This window comes from Colossoma macropomum, unplaced genomic scaffold (assembly GCF_904425465.1).
Source record: "Colossoma macropomum unplaced genomic scaffold, Colossoma_macropomum, whole genome shotgun sequence".
In the NCBI taxonomy this organism is placed as follows: domain Eukaryota; kingdom Metazoa; phylum Chordata; class Actinopteri; order Characiformes; family Serrasalmidae; genus Colossoma; species Colossoma macropomum.
The window spans coordinates 1,578,187-1,596,795 of NW_023495014.1; the positions used below are offsets into that span (position 1 = coordinate 1,578,187).

Consider the following 18,609-nt stretch of genomic DNA (forward strand, 5'->3'; position numbering starts at 1 on the left):
ATGTTTGGTGGCTGATTTCTTCTCCCTCATCTGCAACTTATACAGAGACAATCCCTACTTCAGCTGGTCCAGCTCTACCGGAGGAGCTTAATAACATGCTTGGTGACAGGCAGAAGGGTCTGAAAGACCCTGTGGTCACTGCAATCAGAGGCATGGAAGAATAAAGATAGGAGATTCTATTATGATTGTCAAAGCATACCCAGAAGATACCTAGAAATTACTTGACTGTTCCCCTTTATTTTATTTCTATTTAGGTAGCAGAATGTATGGCATAACAGCAGTTGCATAAAGAAGGTGTCAGTACAGCGTTTTCAGGCAGGTCTTGATAACCTCTGCAGATTTACAGAAATATAATAAATGTGCATATATTTTTGATTATGCATCTGCATGCATATCAGCAAGTCCAGATCAAGCCAGTTTATCTGGCACATGCCAGCCCATGAGTCATAGCCAGCCAGCAACCAAGCTATATTCATCAGAAGGGAAGAGAAGAGTTGTTAAGAATCAACCAGTTCTCACCCGGAGGCCTGCAAAGCGGGGGTTGCTGTAGAAAAGCTTCATCTGCTCTGGTGGTAGTGGTCCCAGCACTTTCTGAATGGTGAAGAGCTGGTCAATCTCGCTCTCGCCTGGAAACAAAGGCTGTCCATCACTCAGCTCCCCGAGAATACACCCCACTGACCACATGTCCACCGCCTTCCCATACGGAGCCCTGAAAAACACAGAATTATTTACCCTTATAGACACACAAATATGGACATTTTGTTTTCCGATAGTTTATTTGTTATTTATTTATTATATCAAACCCATCATATACCCAAAGGCTTCATGCTAAAATAATTCCCCCGCTAAGACTTTACACTTCACCTTGTATTTTGAAAGACTGACGGTAAGTTTGTGAACAACATAGAGATGCACTGAAATTTCAGCCATTAAATTGCCACTTTTACTTTTGGCTAAAAGAGAAACAAGGCTGAAAAAATGTTTTAAATATGTCTACAACATTATGTCAAAATGTAACACTTGACAAACAATTGTTAAATGCAATAAAAATGAAAAACAGTGATTAAACATTGTGTCTCTTCCCTTCGCTCTCTATGTCACGGTTTCTACGAGGAACGTGAGACAAGTGATTTGTAATCACTGTTCATGCCGAGTGTCAAGATCTTCTCCATTAAAGGTTTGATACCACTTGAAAACAAGACATCCTGCTCAATATGCATAATACAACAAAACCACAGAAGTCGACAGAGCAAAAATCCCTGCTAGCATGCTGTTGCCATCTTCAGCTACAGTTTTTGAAATGATGAACAACAGTGTAAAGTATAACTTAAATGAATAATGGAATTCAAAAACAACTGTTTTTGTTTTCTGTTTTGGGCTGAGTGTTTTCCTAAATTTGGTTTTAGCCAAGAATTTTCATTTCAGTGCATCATTAGAAAATTATCTAAACGCTAAAAAAAATGTTTACACGAAGGGAAACATTCCCTGCAAATTAATTCAATGTGAAGCTGGGTCCATCTTCAGTCATTCCTTTAGCCTCGGCATATCTGAGACAAATCTGAACATAAATCTATACAAATTAACTTAATATTAAACACTGGAATAACTATCTGAGCTGTTCCTTGAAGAAACATAATTCCCACCATAAGTGCTTCTACACATGCTTCAGGGCGTGCAAGTTAACTCAGAGCAACTCGGAGCAAGTTATCGGTTGTAATTATCAGAAGTATTATCAATATCACAGGCGGTGATAATAACTGTGTTTTTCCATTTATCTGCAAACAATATATCAGCCACCAATGTATTGCACATTCCTAATAAGTACATCACCAAACACTTTTTAATCAACATGCTAAACTTAAATTACAAATTTATTACTTAGATTACTAAGCACATTAGACATCAAACATGTGACCTCACAAATTACCTCAGCTGAAGCTGAAACACAAATCTCTCAGCTTCTTACTTGTTTTCATGTGCATTGTAAATACAGTCACTACATAATGCGGAAAGAACTCTCATAGGCCACAGCAAGGAGGTGTTCCCAACAGTTAACAAGGCAAAACAAAAAAATGTACAAACACAAACAAAATCAAGTGAAAAGATCAGACTGTCAAAATGGGGGCTGATTGCTGTCAGTGAAATGAGAAAAAAAAAACAAGTCAAAGATTCTGTACAAAAGAGAGGCAAATAAAGGAAGAAGGACAGAGAACAAGGGAGAGACGTAGAAAAAGTGAAAAAGGGGAGAAGAGACTAGAGACAGCACACTGAAAGACACATTTCTGCTCTGAAACGCGGCAAGAGGGAGGGCGAGAACATTTGAGTAGGCGGAATTTAAATGGCGAGACTTTAAAAAAAAAAACTGCGTTCCACTGCATTCATCTCTTCTAGAAAATACCATCTGAACAACAAAGAGCACCAATAACGACATCTAAACAACCAGGGGCACAGAATGATATCTGATAGAATAATCTTCACTGTCAGGCCACACAGACACATCGCACAGGCCAAATGCCATCAATCCACACTTGGATCATAGTGAGTCAAAGCAAGTGAGGTTAATGTGCATACAAATCTTGCTAATATGTAAATGGTTGCTTTTCTTTTTTAATCCACTAGAACAGTTGTTCCTAACTATACAATGCAGGTAATATGCAGAAAAGACTGTCAAAGGCCACTGAGCAGGGCTGCGCGATGTGGATGAAATTCCATATTGTGAATACACTGCCACATATAATCTTGATACAATATACTGAATATAGACCATTCTAGCTAACTGGTTCAAAGTCAGAGTTGAAAACTCATTTTGGACATTAAACTTATTTGGACCTTTTTATTATTTTTCTTTGAGTGACCCTATACATTAAATATGTTTATTTTATTAAAAGAAATGATTGAACATTCCATTTTGTCACTACCAATACCATAATAACACCTCTGAAACTTCACCAAATGTTTAAGGAGTAACTATTTTAGCTAATTTTTGAGCGTAACTCAAAAAGATGGCCAGGACATGACTAGAAAATACAGCTTTGAACACATAAAATCTTAATATTTTTCATCAAAACACAACATTTTCTTAATTGCAGAAAATACGTGTTTCAGTAGTGAAAATTCATGAGGTTACACAGGGGAGGGCCAAATAATGGCTCAGCCTATGAACTAAGGTCTGAATAATTAAACCTTTTTTAAACAGTTTTAGTGTGGGGACTGGAGTTTGAACTAACAATGTTACAGTGTTTTACAATATACTGAATATAAATTGCTGAATTCTTCATATAAAGGGATGAAATATTAGTCTGCATTAATCTTTAAATGAACTGTATTATGTTTGTTGGATTATGTAAAAGTCAAACATCAATGTCGAACATTTTTCAGCTTTCTGTGATTTTGGCATTTTGAACCCCAATCTCAATGTTTTGCCTGCTCTGACACACCCAGTGCAACTATTTTCTATTTATTTGCTGAGTATTGGGGAAAAAAAAAACATATTTTTGCACCTGTTTTCACTTAGAAAATGAACAACAATGTAATTTGACCAGGGGTGCCCAAACTTTGGCATACGACTGTAAATGGTCATAAAAGGAACGCACTTAACGGAGGTTAGGATTTCACTGATATTTCAGACCAATATTTGATGACATATTTATTGTACTACAGAAAAGCAGAACATTTAGGCAATGCCGTGCTATTGTGCTAAAATGTCTGCACTTCCTGTATTTGTAACCCCCCCCAAAAAAGCTTCTTAATGTTAAGATCATCCTAACTAGTAGAGAAAGTGTGCTGTGTGATGCTCAGTCTACCAAAGAGTCATATCTGTGTTAAGATGCTTCTAAGAATCCCATCCCAACAAACCAAAAGGACCAGAGTTGGGATCCACTGCACCAGACACTCTCAGGAGTCAGGAGTAAAACATGTAGTAAGAGGTTTCACAGAAAACTGTGTGAGGCAAAAGAGGGGGATGTGACATGCAGAACACTTACCCCAGAAGCAGCTCAGGAGAGCGGTACCACCTTGTGGCCACGTATTCAGTGTAGTTAGCATCACTGCCTTCTGAGAGATTGCGGGCAAAACCTGGTGAAGAAAGAGAAAAGTGAGAAAAAAAGAAATAAAGAGAAAAATGGGAAAGAGACAGAGGCATACAAAGATGCAAAGTAACCGGCTTATCTCATGGATCTCTCCTTTTTCTGATATATGTGGCTTGTACTAAGGGTGGCAATATGGCACAGTACTTTTTCATAATAACGTTCCACAATATTTAGTCTTCCTGAGGTTTGTGAACAAGTTGGACGGACAAAATGCACCAATAAAACAGTACTGCCACTGTAAGTTACTGTAAGTTCAGTGTTTTTTTATTGTGTTTGCAAAAAAAAAAGTTAATAGGAGATATGGGAGAAAAGTCAAGCAACTGGTTAAAAAAAATATTAAGATAATATTAAAATTGAACAGACAGCTGCTTGTTACTGTGTAGATTATGTTGTTACTTTAAAATGATTGTTGTTTACAGGCTCTCTATAATTGGTTAAAAAAAAAAACATTCTTTTAATGATACATGCAGTTATTCAGTGCTCTAGAAGTAGAGATGACACCAATGATGCACTCTGTTCAGGGTACTGTGATGTAATTTATGATGGCAATAATAAATTGTCAGACTGCCAATGCCTTACACAATAATTTTATCATAATTCTGCTACTCGGTGCGGCCCAGCGCTCTTTTTGAGTCTTGATTTCTTTCAGGGTATGACAACGAATGTGGTGATGTGGTTAGAGTTAATAGTTAGGAGTGGACAGCGCTGAATGTACTGGTGGGCTTAAGTTAGTAGGTGTGTGGCAGATGACACTGAACATGCTGGTGAGGGTTAAGTTGATAGTTGGGAGCGGGACGGATGACACTGAACATGTTGGTGAGGGTTAAGTTGATAGTTGGGAGCATGACGGATGACACAGAACATGTTGGTGAGGGTTAAGTTGATAGTTGGGAGCATGACGGATGACACAGAACATGTTGGTGAGGGTTAAGTTGATAGTTGGGAGCGGGACGGATGACATTGAACATGCTGGCGTGGGTTACGTTGACGTTTGGAAGTGTTATGTATGATACTGAACGTGCTGCCGTGGGTTAAGTTGATAGAGGTGTTGTGTATGACACTCAATGTGATGTGGGTTTAGTTGATAGTTGGCAGTATGACAGATGATGCACACGCTGGTGTGGGTTAAGTTGACAGTTGGGACTGTGGTGCATGACACTGCGCATGCTGGTGAGGATCAAGTTGATGCGAGTGTGGCGGAATCATTTTAAGGTCTGAGATGTTGGGTCAGATTTTGTGGGAGTTTTGGGACCATGTAATCTATTAATGTCAAACGCATTGACTCAAAAAGAAGGTGTTTAGGTCTCAAGATGAGATTAGATTTGGCCCCATCATTTGAGTAAGAGAGAAAATAACTGAAAAAAAATTGTTCTTTAAATTGACATTGAATATTAAAATGTGTCAAATTGTCACATATGGATACAATGTGAGATGTCAAAATTTAAAGAAAGCAACTGTGTTAATTCTTTTTCTTTATATGCAATAACTTGATAATAAAATAATGAACCATTTTTTCAGTGCTTCCTTTTCCCTACTCCCTGCCAAAACCTTAGCCAGACTAAAACACATGCAAAACCTAGTGGCTAGCAGTCTTTCACAAACCAAACCAATAGCATATCATTCTTATCCCCTGTCAATCTGCAAATACAAATTACTTCTCACTTCATGGTCTTAGCTTTAAATATCTTCCCTGATCATAGAGCCCTTCTCATACACATTTAGGACAACTAGTCCAGAAATTTACCATCTCCTCTAAGTGTCAAGTTGTTAACTCTTACGTCTCCAAAATTTTAGAATTCAGACTATTTAATTCTCCAAACCCCCTGTTTTTCTATCTCTCACTTCAGTTGTTGATTTTTAGTTATGTTAACATGGTTGTTGTCCCCCACTCCCTTTATGTACAATGTAAATGCACTGCTGCTGTTTTCTACTGGATACTCATTATTACATGTTCTTTGCTGTCATATTATTCATTTTACTTTTGTTATCATTATATTATTATTAAATAAAGAAAAAGTGACAGGTGACATGAGCGAGACTGTGCACAACATTCAGACTTCTCAATTAATCTAGCTGTGTTCCCTGGGCTAAAAATAAAAAAGTCTTTGAGAGAAGTCTGCTGCTGCAGTTACAGTGAGTCATGCGCATTCTCCATGGCAGTCAGTGATCTGCTGAAAGCATATGAAGCGTGACTTTTTGCTTTTTGTGCAATTATATTCATCTTCCACCAGGTGGGGCATCGCGGTGGGGAATAATCATGCGTATTATACCAATTATATACATCTAAGTATAATTCACCGCAGAGTGGGTGCTATAGGTTGATGAAGAGCTGATGCGAGATCATATTATATATCATTTGTCCGTAAATCAAACATCCACAAGGCAAGGTACAATCTATTATCCTATTTATGTCTGTCTTGGGGTCAAGTTTGAGTTTAAGCACAGCGAGATCTCACACAGCACACAGTGTGATTAAGGGTGTCAATGATCCAGGATCAGCTGAATGCGGGCCAGACGAATTGACTCACCGAAATCACACAGCTTGAGGATGTCGTTGGAGCTGATGAGGAGATTTTCAGGCTTGATGTCTGAGAAGAGATACAGAGAGCAGGTTAGCATACGGGTATATACAAAAAATACAAAACATACTTTACACCACCTAAACAATGTAACAGTTGAGAAACACTAGGGATGTCACTATTAAAAGGTTTGAACACCCCCGGCCAAATTACACGTCTTCTTGATTTTCTAAGTGAGAACAAGTTCACTTGTCCTCTACAGGGAATAAACTTAAACATGACACTGTCCTGATAATTTTAGTGCACAATTTCTATTTATTTGCTTATTTTAACATATTGAAAAAATATAATAAAATGTGGTGTATTAAATATATTTTACATAAAATATAAAATGTGTCATAACTTGCATACAGGCCAACTTTTACTTTTTATTTTTTTCTCAATATGTTAAATTCAGCAAATAAACAGTAACAGTGCCTTAAAATATGCACAAATGTGTTCTCTGTAGAGGAGCTGTTTACCCATTTTCACTTAGAAAATACATTGTTGATTAAAGATTTAATTATTGTAATTCAAACAGAGCTCTCAAACTTTTGCATATAACTGTATATTAGTAATTGCTGATTTATTATTTTGCAGATTAAACAAGTAAGTAAAAGAAAAGGCCAAACAATGGCACTGAATGTATTCATATTTATTCATAGAGAAGGTAGATTTTAATTATTTTTTTTAAATCAACTAAACAAATATAACGGAGCAACTGTGACAACTAGAGATGTCCCAATCCATTTTTTTGGTGGATAATCTGATACTTTAGTCACATATTGACTGTTTTTATTATGTTTCATTTTGTTTTGACCCATGGTCCAAGTTAACCAAATAATCTGATTCTTCTGCTGCAGAAAATTCCCTCAATTTTTGATATGTGCAAAGTCATAAACACGCTAAACTTGTATGTTTTTATTTATTTATTGTGGATTCCTTACAGTTCTATGAAAAAGTTTGGGTGACCCAGTCAATTGATGTCTTGCTGATTTCTGAGTGAAAACAAGTTAACACATTTTCTACAGAGAACACACTTGTACATATTTTAATGTACAATTACTGTATATTTGTGAAAACAAAAAAAATATATATATAACACGAGACCTCTTCAAAAGTTAGTTTGTATGTTCTGTTTTTTCCCGTTTATTAAACTCAGTAAACAAATAGAAACTGGGCTATAAAATTGGCAGAAAAACAGCCATATTTAAGATCATTCTCTGTATTTAGACCGGGGTGTTCAACTTCCAAATTTTATAGTGTTGTTCTATTGCTCTAACATGCGAGCAGTGGCCTTCTTTTTTGTCTCGGTTTTGAGCATGCTGGTTTGAACCAGTAGTGGCACGGTGTGGCCAGTAAAGCAGAACGTGTCTCAAAGTGCCTGTGACATTTTCATTTTTAACCAGACCTGCAAGTTAATAAAGTGGCGGGTGTGTATTTGGTACATGCTTATGCCACTATACCACTCATAGTAAAAGACAGAAAATAACTCTGCACACACACATTTTACATGACCAAGTTAAGACAAAAGGCAGCTAGTGAACACTAGCTGTTTACATTACACACATTTAAACAGTAAATGCAGACATTTAGACCACTTTGCTACACGTGCCTGCAGCAGATAGTGGATAATGGACCATCTATGAGAGAAGTTTAAACAAAGTGTGGCAAAAAAAAACAAAGGGCAGGAACTGAATTGAGCTTAGTATAGCCGGACCCTAAAAATGTCTGGATCAGGACATCACTAGTGACAACTCTTAGAAATGCTAAATAATAAACACTGATATACACAGCTTTAACCCCACAAGGGGATTCCAAATAAGAAAACAATCAAACATGCATAACTAATCAGCATAAAGGTCATCACATCACCCCTTACCTCTGTGTACTATCTCGTTCTTATGGCACCAGTGGATTGCTTTGATCAGCTGATAAATGTAGCTTCGGACTTTATCAGGTGGTGCGCCATTGGGCATTTCCTCCAACAACTCCAACATGTTCTGAAATGTAAAATACAGAAAGAATTATACCTTCATTAAATTAAGCACCATTCATAAAGGCATCATACATTCAGTCTGGACAGTTTTCTTACAACTTTCATACACCTGGGAAAGAACTTCACTTACTGACTCTGATATCTTTTTAAAACTGTGCCCGCATGAGCATGTAGTTAGCAGGCATACGCGCAGTTTAAATGTATAGTTTTATATATTCATAATGCAAATAATGTGTTTTCCTTTTGAAATGGACTGAGGGCAAGGTTAGTCATTTCAGAGGCACATTTTTTCATTTCCATGTAGACAAAGACTACGGCTAATACCCCACATCAGTATGCAAACACAAATAATGATGCCTAGCCAACCCACTGCAAGCATAATGTCCTGTACCCTGAACATGCATTATTGTGTTAACTGTGGAGTTTATAAACCTCAGTAGCATGGACAATTTAGCATTAAGTACAATAATCATTAAAAATAAAAACTAAAAAATACTCAACATGATGATGTCAACATGATGATGCTCATTGTGGCCAAGATGTTCTTTTGCCCCAGCTTCAGGACGCACTCTGTCCGCATGTAATGTACAAAACTGGCACATGAGCCTAAGCTTGCAGTTTATGGGCAACATGCATGGAAAAGCACATTTCTCTGCTGCATGCATTTTCACTGAAAGGAAAGCTGTGCAAAATAAAGGAGGATCGCACAAAAAATGGGTGGAAACATTGGAAGTTTCAATAGACCAGCCGGACATACTCTACACGAGTTATAAAGTCCTAACAGATTTCTAAAATGAAACACAGAGCATCACAAACTTAGCCAGTCTTTTGTAGAAGGTACTGTCTTCTTGTTGTACACGTTAGACGATAAAGCTGAGAGAGAGTCAAGTGCCTAATAACGAACTCAAAATCCCAAATCTGGCTGTTATCGCACTTCACCAGGCTTGTTTGTGCTTTTATGCACACACAAAAAGCAATGTTTCTCACACATAGTTTATACTTTGCCAGTGTGCCAAGGTATATGGACACCTGCCAAAGTATATTTCTACTGTTTAAAAAAATACTGAGCATTTTTATTAATTTGTTTTGAAATAAATTCATTTGACACCTCCCCTGACCCATGAATGCAGCTCAGGCGAGAGGAGGGGGACAGTGAGAAAGTGGAAACAACAGGAAAATGAGCAGCACTTGCAAAGACGTTAGCTAGCTAAACGCATAACTAGCAAAGTGGTCCTGGCTAATTTGCTTTCTTAAATTCCGAAACTGTGATTACCACTGAGCAAGCTTTGACACTGGCAGCTGTGATAGAAAAACACCTAAACAACCTTGAATTAGCAAGAAATGAACCGAATACCATTCGCCAAATGTATAGTCTCATCTTCAGAGTCTGACCAAATCAGACTGAACTATAAAACTGCCGCAATATGAAGTTTAGCTTAGTTTTGTCAGTTTTTGCTAGATCAATATTAATGTTGTTTTGTTCCAGCCAGTCTGTTAAGCATCTTACAGCCCATTTTGTTTGGCGAATGGTATTCAGTTCGTGTGCCTTTATAACTGATCTTGGGTGCATACTGCAGTCATATCATGGCTCATCCATGCTGCACTTGCACTCATACAAAAGTACTTTGACACAACTCTTAATCATTGAATACAAGTGTTTCATTCAGTCCCATTACCACATGTGTACAAAATTACACACCTAGTCATGCAGTCTGCCTTTACAAACTTTTGTGAAAGAATGAGTTGTTCTAAAGAGCTCATTTCAGGCGTGGTACTGTTATAGGATGCCACCGTTGCAACAAGTCATTTTGTGAAATTTCTTCCCTCCTAGATAATCAACTGCGAGTGGTATTATTGACAAGTGGAAGCGTTTAGGAACCACAGCAACTCGGCCACGAAGTGACAGACCACGTAAAGTTACAGAGCGGGTTGCCAAGTGCTGAGGCGCATAGTGCATAAAAGTCACCAACACTCTGCTGACTCAATAACTGCAGAGTTCCAAACCTCCTCTGGCATCAACATCAGCACAAAAACTGTGTGCAGGGAGCTTCATGGCATGGGTTTCCATGGCCGAGCAGCTGCATGCAGACCTTACATCACCAAGCACAAAGCCAAGCATCAGATCAGATGGAGGGTGTAAAGCACGCTGCCACTGGACTCTGGAGCGGTGGAAACGTATTCTGTGGAGTGAGGAATCACACTTCTCTATCTGGCAGTCTGACGGACGAGTCTGGGTTTGGCGAATGCCAGGAGAACATTACCGGCTTGACTGCATTGTGCCAACTGTAAAGTTTGGTGGAGGAGGGATAATGCTATGGGGCTGTTTTTCAGGGGTTGGTCTAGGCCCCTTAGCTCAATTGAAGGGAAATCTTAATGCTTAGACCAAGACAAATGTATGCTTCCAACTTTGTGGGAACAGTTTGAGGAAGGCCCTTTTCTGTTCCAGCATGGCTGGGCCCCAGTGCACAAAGCAAGGTCTATAAAGGCATGGTTGGTTGAGTTTGGTGTGGAAGAACTTGACTGGCCTGCATAGAGCCCTGACCTCAACCCCATCAAACACCTTTGGGATAAACTAGAAGGGAGATTGAGGGCCAGGCCCTCTCATCCAACAATAGTGTCTGATTTCACAAATGCTCTTCTGGACGAATGAGCAAATATTCACACTGACACACTCCAAAATCTTGTAGAAAGCTTCCCAGAAGAGTGGAGCTGTTGTAGGCCCAAAGGGGGGACCAACTCCATGTTAATGCCTATGGATGTAGAATGGGATGTCATTAAAGCTCCTGTAGGTGTAATGTGTAGGAGTCCCAATACTTTTGTCTATATAGTGTACATATGGCCGTGTGTATAATTATCATATAGGCCTATTCACAGTTAGGACTGAACGTGATGCTATAGAGCATTGCGACCTAACCCAATAAAACAGCCCATACATAAAATAAAGCATGAAATATTAATTGATAGTCATTTTATAAGCTTTTCCATTTTTGTGATATAAAGTAATAAACTTGTGCATGTATAGCATTGTTTAGTATAGAAACCTTTACCTAGTAAGTAGACTTTTTAACCAACTCTACTTTATGCAAATGATAAGTTCCACAACCTCCTCCCCCATGGAATTTGCAATGTTGTGTTAGTTAATTGTACATTCACTTACGGACACTGCTTTTAATACTTCTTTGGCAGCTCTAGCTATGCCGGAATTTGAAACAAACATTCAGGTGACGTGCGTTCCTTTGTATGTTGCAGTTTTACAGTAAATACTTTAACTTAAAGCCTAGCTCTGAATATCATTCAAAGAGCCTGTTAGTCTGTTAGCTGAATATCAAGCTGATCAGCCTATGTTTAGTTGGTCACACCTGAAAGTGCATTTGTGAGATCCTGCATTTGTTCACTGTCCAAGCCAGGCGGCATGGGATTTTATTTAAGGAGGAAACCAAGGGTGGCGATAATAAGATAACAGAATGGCATAATTGGCTGCCATCCTATCAGCTACTTGCATGCAGTTTACGTAGTCACTAGGGGTTGACTGATATATTTTTTCAGGGCCAATACCGATACTGACTATTAGTAATCAAGGACATCAATAACTGATATTTGGACCCAATATTCATTTACCATAAATTTGATGTCTGTAGCATTAAAATATACAAGAAAGCAACTCTTACTCAGAGCTTACATTAAACGAATATTATAACATTACAAGAAATAAAGTGTTTTGGCTTTAGACAGCATAGGTTGCAAACACAGTGCCGTAAAACATTTCAAAGTAATCTATAAACAGTTAAAAATAAATAACTTAATAGCTGAATAGTTTAGTAGTTTAATAGTCAATGACATTTGTAAGAAAAAAGGAGCTCAAAAAGGGGGCACAAACACTTTAAATTCAAAACATTTTACAAGTATATATTATATTTACACAATTTTTATATAAAACTATTACATAAGATGAGACGCTGATGTAGTGCTGAAAGGGCACACATCAGGGGTGGAGTTTGCATTTTCAGTACAGTACAGTACGGTGCAAGCTAGAAAGCCTAAACAGGCTAAAAAAACATTACAGTAAGCATCTGAGCAATCATGCAGTAAAAACTGTCACTGATTTGTAAAAAGCAACAACGGTATATGAATGTTAACTTTTTAATGTTGTTAATAATGTTTATTTCATTTTGTCGTTCAACCAAAAATGTACTTCATGCGATAACAAGTAGTGCTTAGACGTGTTTAATGTTTCAAACGTATTCTGATTGGCTCCTGAAAATGTGATGCATGATTAAATGTAAACAGCATGTTTGGCCTAAGTAAAAGCGGTAGAACCTTTGGAAGTAGCAAGCTGCAGCCAGTTGTACTTTTAAGAAACAAAAGGAGAAATGAAAATGACCAGAAATTGTGTATAACTTATTTATAAAATAAAATTAATAAGTTATTTTACAAATAATTTACTGCTTTCTGGAGGCTTGTCTGCGTAGTTGGCCACCCACTGAGGTTCTGCTACAGCCATACATATTCCAAACACATTCAAACTGCATTGTTCAATCTCGACCTCTCGCTGTGGGAGCGCTGCTACCGCGTCTTTCACAAACAGAGAAAAGCATGTTTAATTGGATTTACTTCACACAGGGCGGGACATAGAGACAGGGTACAGAAGTGATGGTCGGTTGTACTTGATGTGTCATCCACATTTCAAGCAATCCAGTAATACTATAGGCAGGACATTGGGGCACATTACAGAAGTATGTTTTTTTGATCGTGGTTGCATCAGTTATGCGCATAAGTAACAAAGAGCATTTTATCAGCAAGCAAGCAAGTTCAAGCACTGATCCCGATCATCGTAAAAATGCTGAATATCGGCTCCACTTATCGATAGGGCCGATAATCAGCTGACCCCTAATAGTTACTATGCACTGACTGTCTTTTTTGTGATACATGCTGCTGTTCAGTGTTCTAAGGGTACTCACAATATCCACAATATACTCAGAAAAGCATAGTGCTATGTAATTCATCACAATAACAATAAACATATTGTTGATTATGACATTTTGTGAAACAATGCACATTTCAAAAGAGAACGGCAATGAATTTAAGAATCTTTCCCACTCCTACCACAAAGCAGAATTTCTTAGCCAGATAAACCAGTCAGGAGGAAAGGCAAGGCATATTCCTATTTAGCAAACCTAATTTTGGGCTTACATTATCCAGCTGATTGAAAAATCCTGCTTTGTAAAATACCCTCCTGGCAATGCCATTCACTGACAGATGTCAAAGATGCTCAAACACCATGTAAACCATCCACTCTGTGATGACTCCCACAGTCGACTCAAGGCAAACACTGAGTAAAGCCTGCACTTTGGACTAACCTTCTCCACAAGAGCACTCTGGGCAAACTTTCTTAAACATCAGGTGAAACAATAAAACAAACACCATATAACCATTAGGTATGGCATGCATTTCATCAACACTATCTGAACATCAGATTAAGCATGCACTTTGAAGCTGATCTTCTCCACATACTAAAAGACCAGGTAATTAACAGGCAAACACCATAAATAACCACCATAGCACCAGTTAAGCAGCAGATGAAGTGTGCACTTTTGACTGACCTTCTCCACATACTCAAACACCAGGTAGAGTTTCCCCCGGCGGCGGAACGCCTCCTTTAGCTCTACTATGTTCTCCTGCTTTAGGGTGCGGAGCATCTTCAGCTCGCGCAGCGTCGTCTCCTTCACCTCTTCATTCTCTGTAAGGAGAAACAGGAAGGGATCAGACTGCAGCTCCTGCTTTTTAACCCTTATAGCATTAGTTATGTACGCTGACAACTGTTTAATAAGGTCTCATTAATGAGATCAGTCTTTCTTGCCTCTCTATTTTGTTTCAACAATAACACACACATTGCACATATGTATTATTTACAAAAACTTCTTTAGTGTTTTCTTTTGTTTTGCAATATAAGTTTCTGAAATATTTTATAAAATTCAGCTACCAACATGCAGTAACAGTTACAAATTACATTCAACACTGAATGGAAAAGCTAATAAATTAGTCAGCTATAAAATGCATAACTAAAGCCAAAACTGAAGCATGGTCATGATGCAAATAAGGGACAGTGTGTCACAGACACGAACAACATGCAATAACAGTCATTCAATCATCCTTTACCTTCACTGTCCTTAAACTTCTTTATGGCCACAAGCTCTTTCGTCTCCTGTGAAGCAGATATGCAAAGCAGTGTGAATTCTGTCCTTTTTGCTATCAAAAGGCTTTCATCTGTCTCTCAGTACAGCAGCATGGATACTGAATGGCTAAGAACTGCTCTAAGGGATGGCTTTCTAAATACAGATTAATCCTTAACATACTTAAATTGTCCATCAATTAAGAATTCCTATTCACAGTGTAATTTAGCCAGAGACTAGCCTTAGTTATTAACTGAACAGGCCATAATGGATTTAGTCTTTGAAGCTGCACCAGCGGAACTGTCAGAGGAACCTCTTCTCCCATGCTAATAAAGGTTATAGTTTGTTAAGAAAATTGTAGGGTGAACTGCTGATTAATACAAAACATTGTCTAAAACAAAGCCATAACGACAAAATGCCAATTACTACTAATCACATTTAAAGCTGTCACTATCGATTACATTAGTAATTGAGTAATCTGATGATTAATTTGCTGATTAATCAAATAATCAGAGTTTTTTGAAAAAAGGCCAAGCAATTAAAATGGAAAGTGAACAATAACACACTATGGGTCACCTTTCAAATCTTCTGGAAACGTCACTGGGAAGTGATAAACAGTTTACAATATGCATTATGAACATTCAGAGTAATTAAGCTTAATAAAGTAATCCTGACAGGCCCATCATATTTCTAATAAATGTGTAACAATGCATTGTAAAATCATAATATCGCAAAACTAACTCCAGCACTCCTCCTGCCTCCCAACTCTGGTGTCATGTCTAACTTTTGCAACTACATGCTAACAGTTATTAACAGTTTTTATAACTAATACTAACACTAATTAGTACAGTATAAACACAATGTCGTCATGCACAATTGGTGGGAAGCAGTCATTAGCTCTGAACCACTCACAGCTAGTGTTCCACCATGTCAAAGTCCTGCTGCTACTGGTGTTAATGTCCAACCATCATTCTGCACCCGGGTACACTCATATTTCACAACAACTCTCCACTGCAGTGTCACAGTACGCTGTGCACTAATGGCCAAAATGCAGGGCTGTATAGCACTAGCACTACTTGCACTCGCTACTTGAAGTCCTTCCATTTTCATGAGAAAAAACACCTGCAAATTCTGTTAACAGAAATATGAACAGTATAATGGATGGTGGGCAATGCAGAGGGTTGATTTATTTGTAAATGATATAATTAGATCTTCCTGTAGGCCACTTTATCCAAAAGTCTTTTCAAATACTGTTTTGGAGGGAGGGTCGAATAGTGTATGATACTACTCTACTGTAAAGCTGCGCTTACCAACTGTTTGGAAGGGCAGCCCATTATCAAACTGTGACTTAATTCATAGCTAGACTTCAAGGCCATGTGCCACTGGATGTCTGAACTGTGGTAGCCCCAATGCTGCTATGAAAAACCAGGAAAAACACCAAAACACAGTTCTAAAATGCTACTCTAAACAAATGCAGCTACAGGCACAGTACAGAGAGCATTACTGAGCAAGAGCAGCATCTCAAAGATTGAAAACCTCTTTCAATTCCTACCTGTGCTGCCATTTGGCATAATTTGACAGCAATTAACAAAGGCTGAAGTCCACCTATACTGATTGACAGGGCTACATAATATTATATAAGCCCTACTGGTTTGAAGACACAGGGTCGAATAGGATGACCTACATATCAAAGGATGTCAAAACTCACACAGGTTATGAAGTAATGCACAGGGTGGGGCTGATAGATATGCCATTGTGCAGTGTCGATGGCTGACAGACATCATGATGTTGAGCTAGCATCGTGATTCCACACCACCACCACCGACAGCGGGGGGGGGGGCCTTAGCAAAGTCAATATAAGAAAGTCTGTTCACTCAGCGGCCATCTATGCAATGCCGCTGGTCAGTTATTTCTAGTCATACAAGACCAGGCTCCTATCTCTTTGAACATAAAGGGACCAAAGTACCCAAAACTGAAAGCCAAATTACTGTTTCAAAAACATAACTGAACTGTCCGAAAAAATGTGACAAAAACTTCATAAATGGTTTGTAGCGTTTGGCTCTGTAACGCACAAAACCCGTGATTTTTGGGCTTGTTCTGGCTACCACGCTTGCGCCGATCTCCACAACAGAGGGAGGCTTTCCCAACTAGTGCCACAATATTATCGACATTTCTCTGCTCACAGTATAACCAGCAAGCTCACTGGCTCTTTTTATTGAAGGACAGGAGTTTCTCCGTAAACAGACACCATGTTGAGCACTGAGGTTTCATATTCATATTTCAACCAGTGAGCAGTCTCTTCATTTATAATGTCTCTGGCTTTAGTCAGAGGATCCCATTTACAGCCTAATGTGACACCAATTATTCACACTAATAAAGTTAAAAAATTAAATTTAAACTTTTGTGTTTACACTGAGAGTCAGGTACAGACAAAGATCCCTTTTTGCCGCAATGTCTAATGTAGAAATCTGTTTTTTAAACCAGCATTTCAATAAAGCTCCTTGTAGTTTTACTATGGTAGCTACCTATTTTAGCATCAAGTTTTTCTGTCAGCTCTGGTTTAATTTATAGCTCATAACAGGCTTTTTTTAAACATTGTTTAAACTTTGTATGTCTCCGGTTTTAAGTAACGTTTATTTTGAATGATCCCCTACCACCCCCATGTCATAGCCCACCGCAGAGTTTCCCTCTAGACATCGTAATATGCCAGTCATCACCCAACCCTAATCAGAAATTGTGAACAATGTGAATCAAACCATACAATGGCAAACAACAAACAGCTCAGTCAAATTCACCATAGATTGGCTTTTAGTTCAGTTCAGCTAGACAGAAGCAAAGCGCTGCAATAAAGTAGACATGTTTTCATTCCCTTATGACCTCAGGCCAACTTTCCTTGTCCTTTACATTTTTTTGCTTTAATACATGCCTGTAAAACACGTCAAATGATCTTACAGATTCATACAACAATATTTAGATAATGTCAAATAACGCACAATAATATTAGACCCACAAGATTGCTCTGAATGCTCCCTTGTGTAAACTTTTCTTGAGACAATGGCTGCTGTTACACAGTAGTTTGGAAGACATTTTTTTATAGATACTGGTAAACATAACAATTAATCACAATTTGTTGGATACAGAAAAAAAGCCACCAAACAAAGCCTCAAATGTATTAGCACTAGCATTATGACGCAGCTGTACTTGGACCTAATATTAGGGCCTGACCAATATAACGATATGTATTGATTTACATTAAGGTTCCACAATCCTACTGGTAGTAGCAAAAATGCATAATAAGAAAATATTTCTTTGAAGTTGTTTGTTTTATATTACGAGGAATACAGATCTCTAAAGTGAAGAAAATCATCAGTTCCTTACAATATTAAAGGTCACATGTTTTTATACCACACTATACAGTGCACGTGTCAAGCTCCAGTCCTAACGGGCCAAAACACTGAAGACTTCAGCACACTGCCTCATTAAACACACCTGATTCAGCTCATCAGATAATTAGCAAGGTCTTCATAAACTGAATTCAGAGCGTTGGATGAGGGTAGACGCTAATATCTGCAGCACTTTGTCCTGGAAGGTCCCCAGTATGCCTGCTATAGCGCGATCTTTAGCTTTAATATCAGAATCACTGTCTGTGACAAAAGTTTCCTATCAGTTGGACCCTACCTAATATGACCCACTGAGAAGTACCAGGAGTATCTGGAGTACACAGGAGTTCAACTTATAAAGTAATAATGGCATTCAGTCAGTTCTATACCCACCTTATTTTTCATGTGACCACT

The 18,609-nt window shown here is 38.2% G+C and overlaps 1 protein-coding gene across 1 annotated transcript in view; it reads right to left on the minus strand.

Annotated features, from left to right (window-relative positions):
- Nucleotides 1-18,609, minus strand: part of cdkl5 (cyclin-dependent kinase-like 5) — a 71,842-nt gene that overhangs the window by 25,554 nt on the left and 27,679 nt on the right. The window contains exons 4-9 of the mRNA XM_036561133.1: nt 14,802-14,847; nt 14,246-14,382; nt 8,529-8,649; nt 6,617-6,676; nt 3,984-4,074; nt 520-709 (exon numbers count right to left, since the gene is read on the minus strand). Coding sequence (XP_036417026.1) covers nt 520-709; nt 3,984-4,074; nt 6,617-6,676; nt 8,529-8,649; nt 14,246-14,382; nt 14,802-14,847 — 645 coding nt within the window. The remainder of the gene's footprint in view (nt 1-519; nt 710-3,983; nt 4,075-6,616; nt 6,677-8,528; nt 8,650-14,245; nt 14,383-14,801; nt 14,848-18,609) is intronic.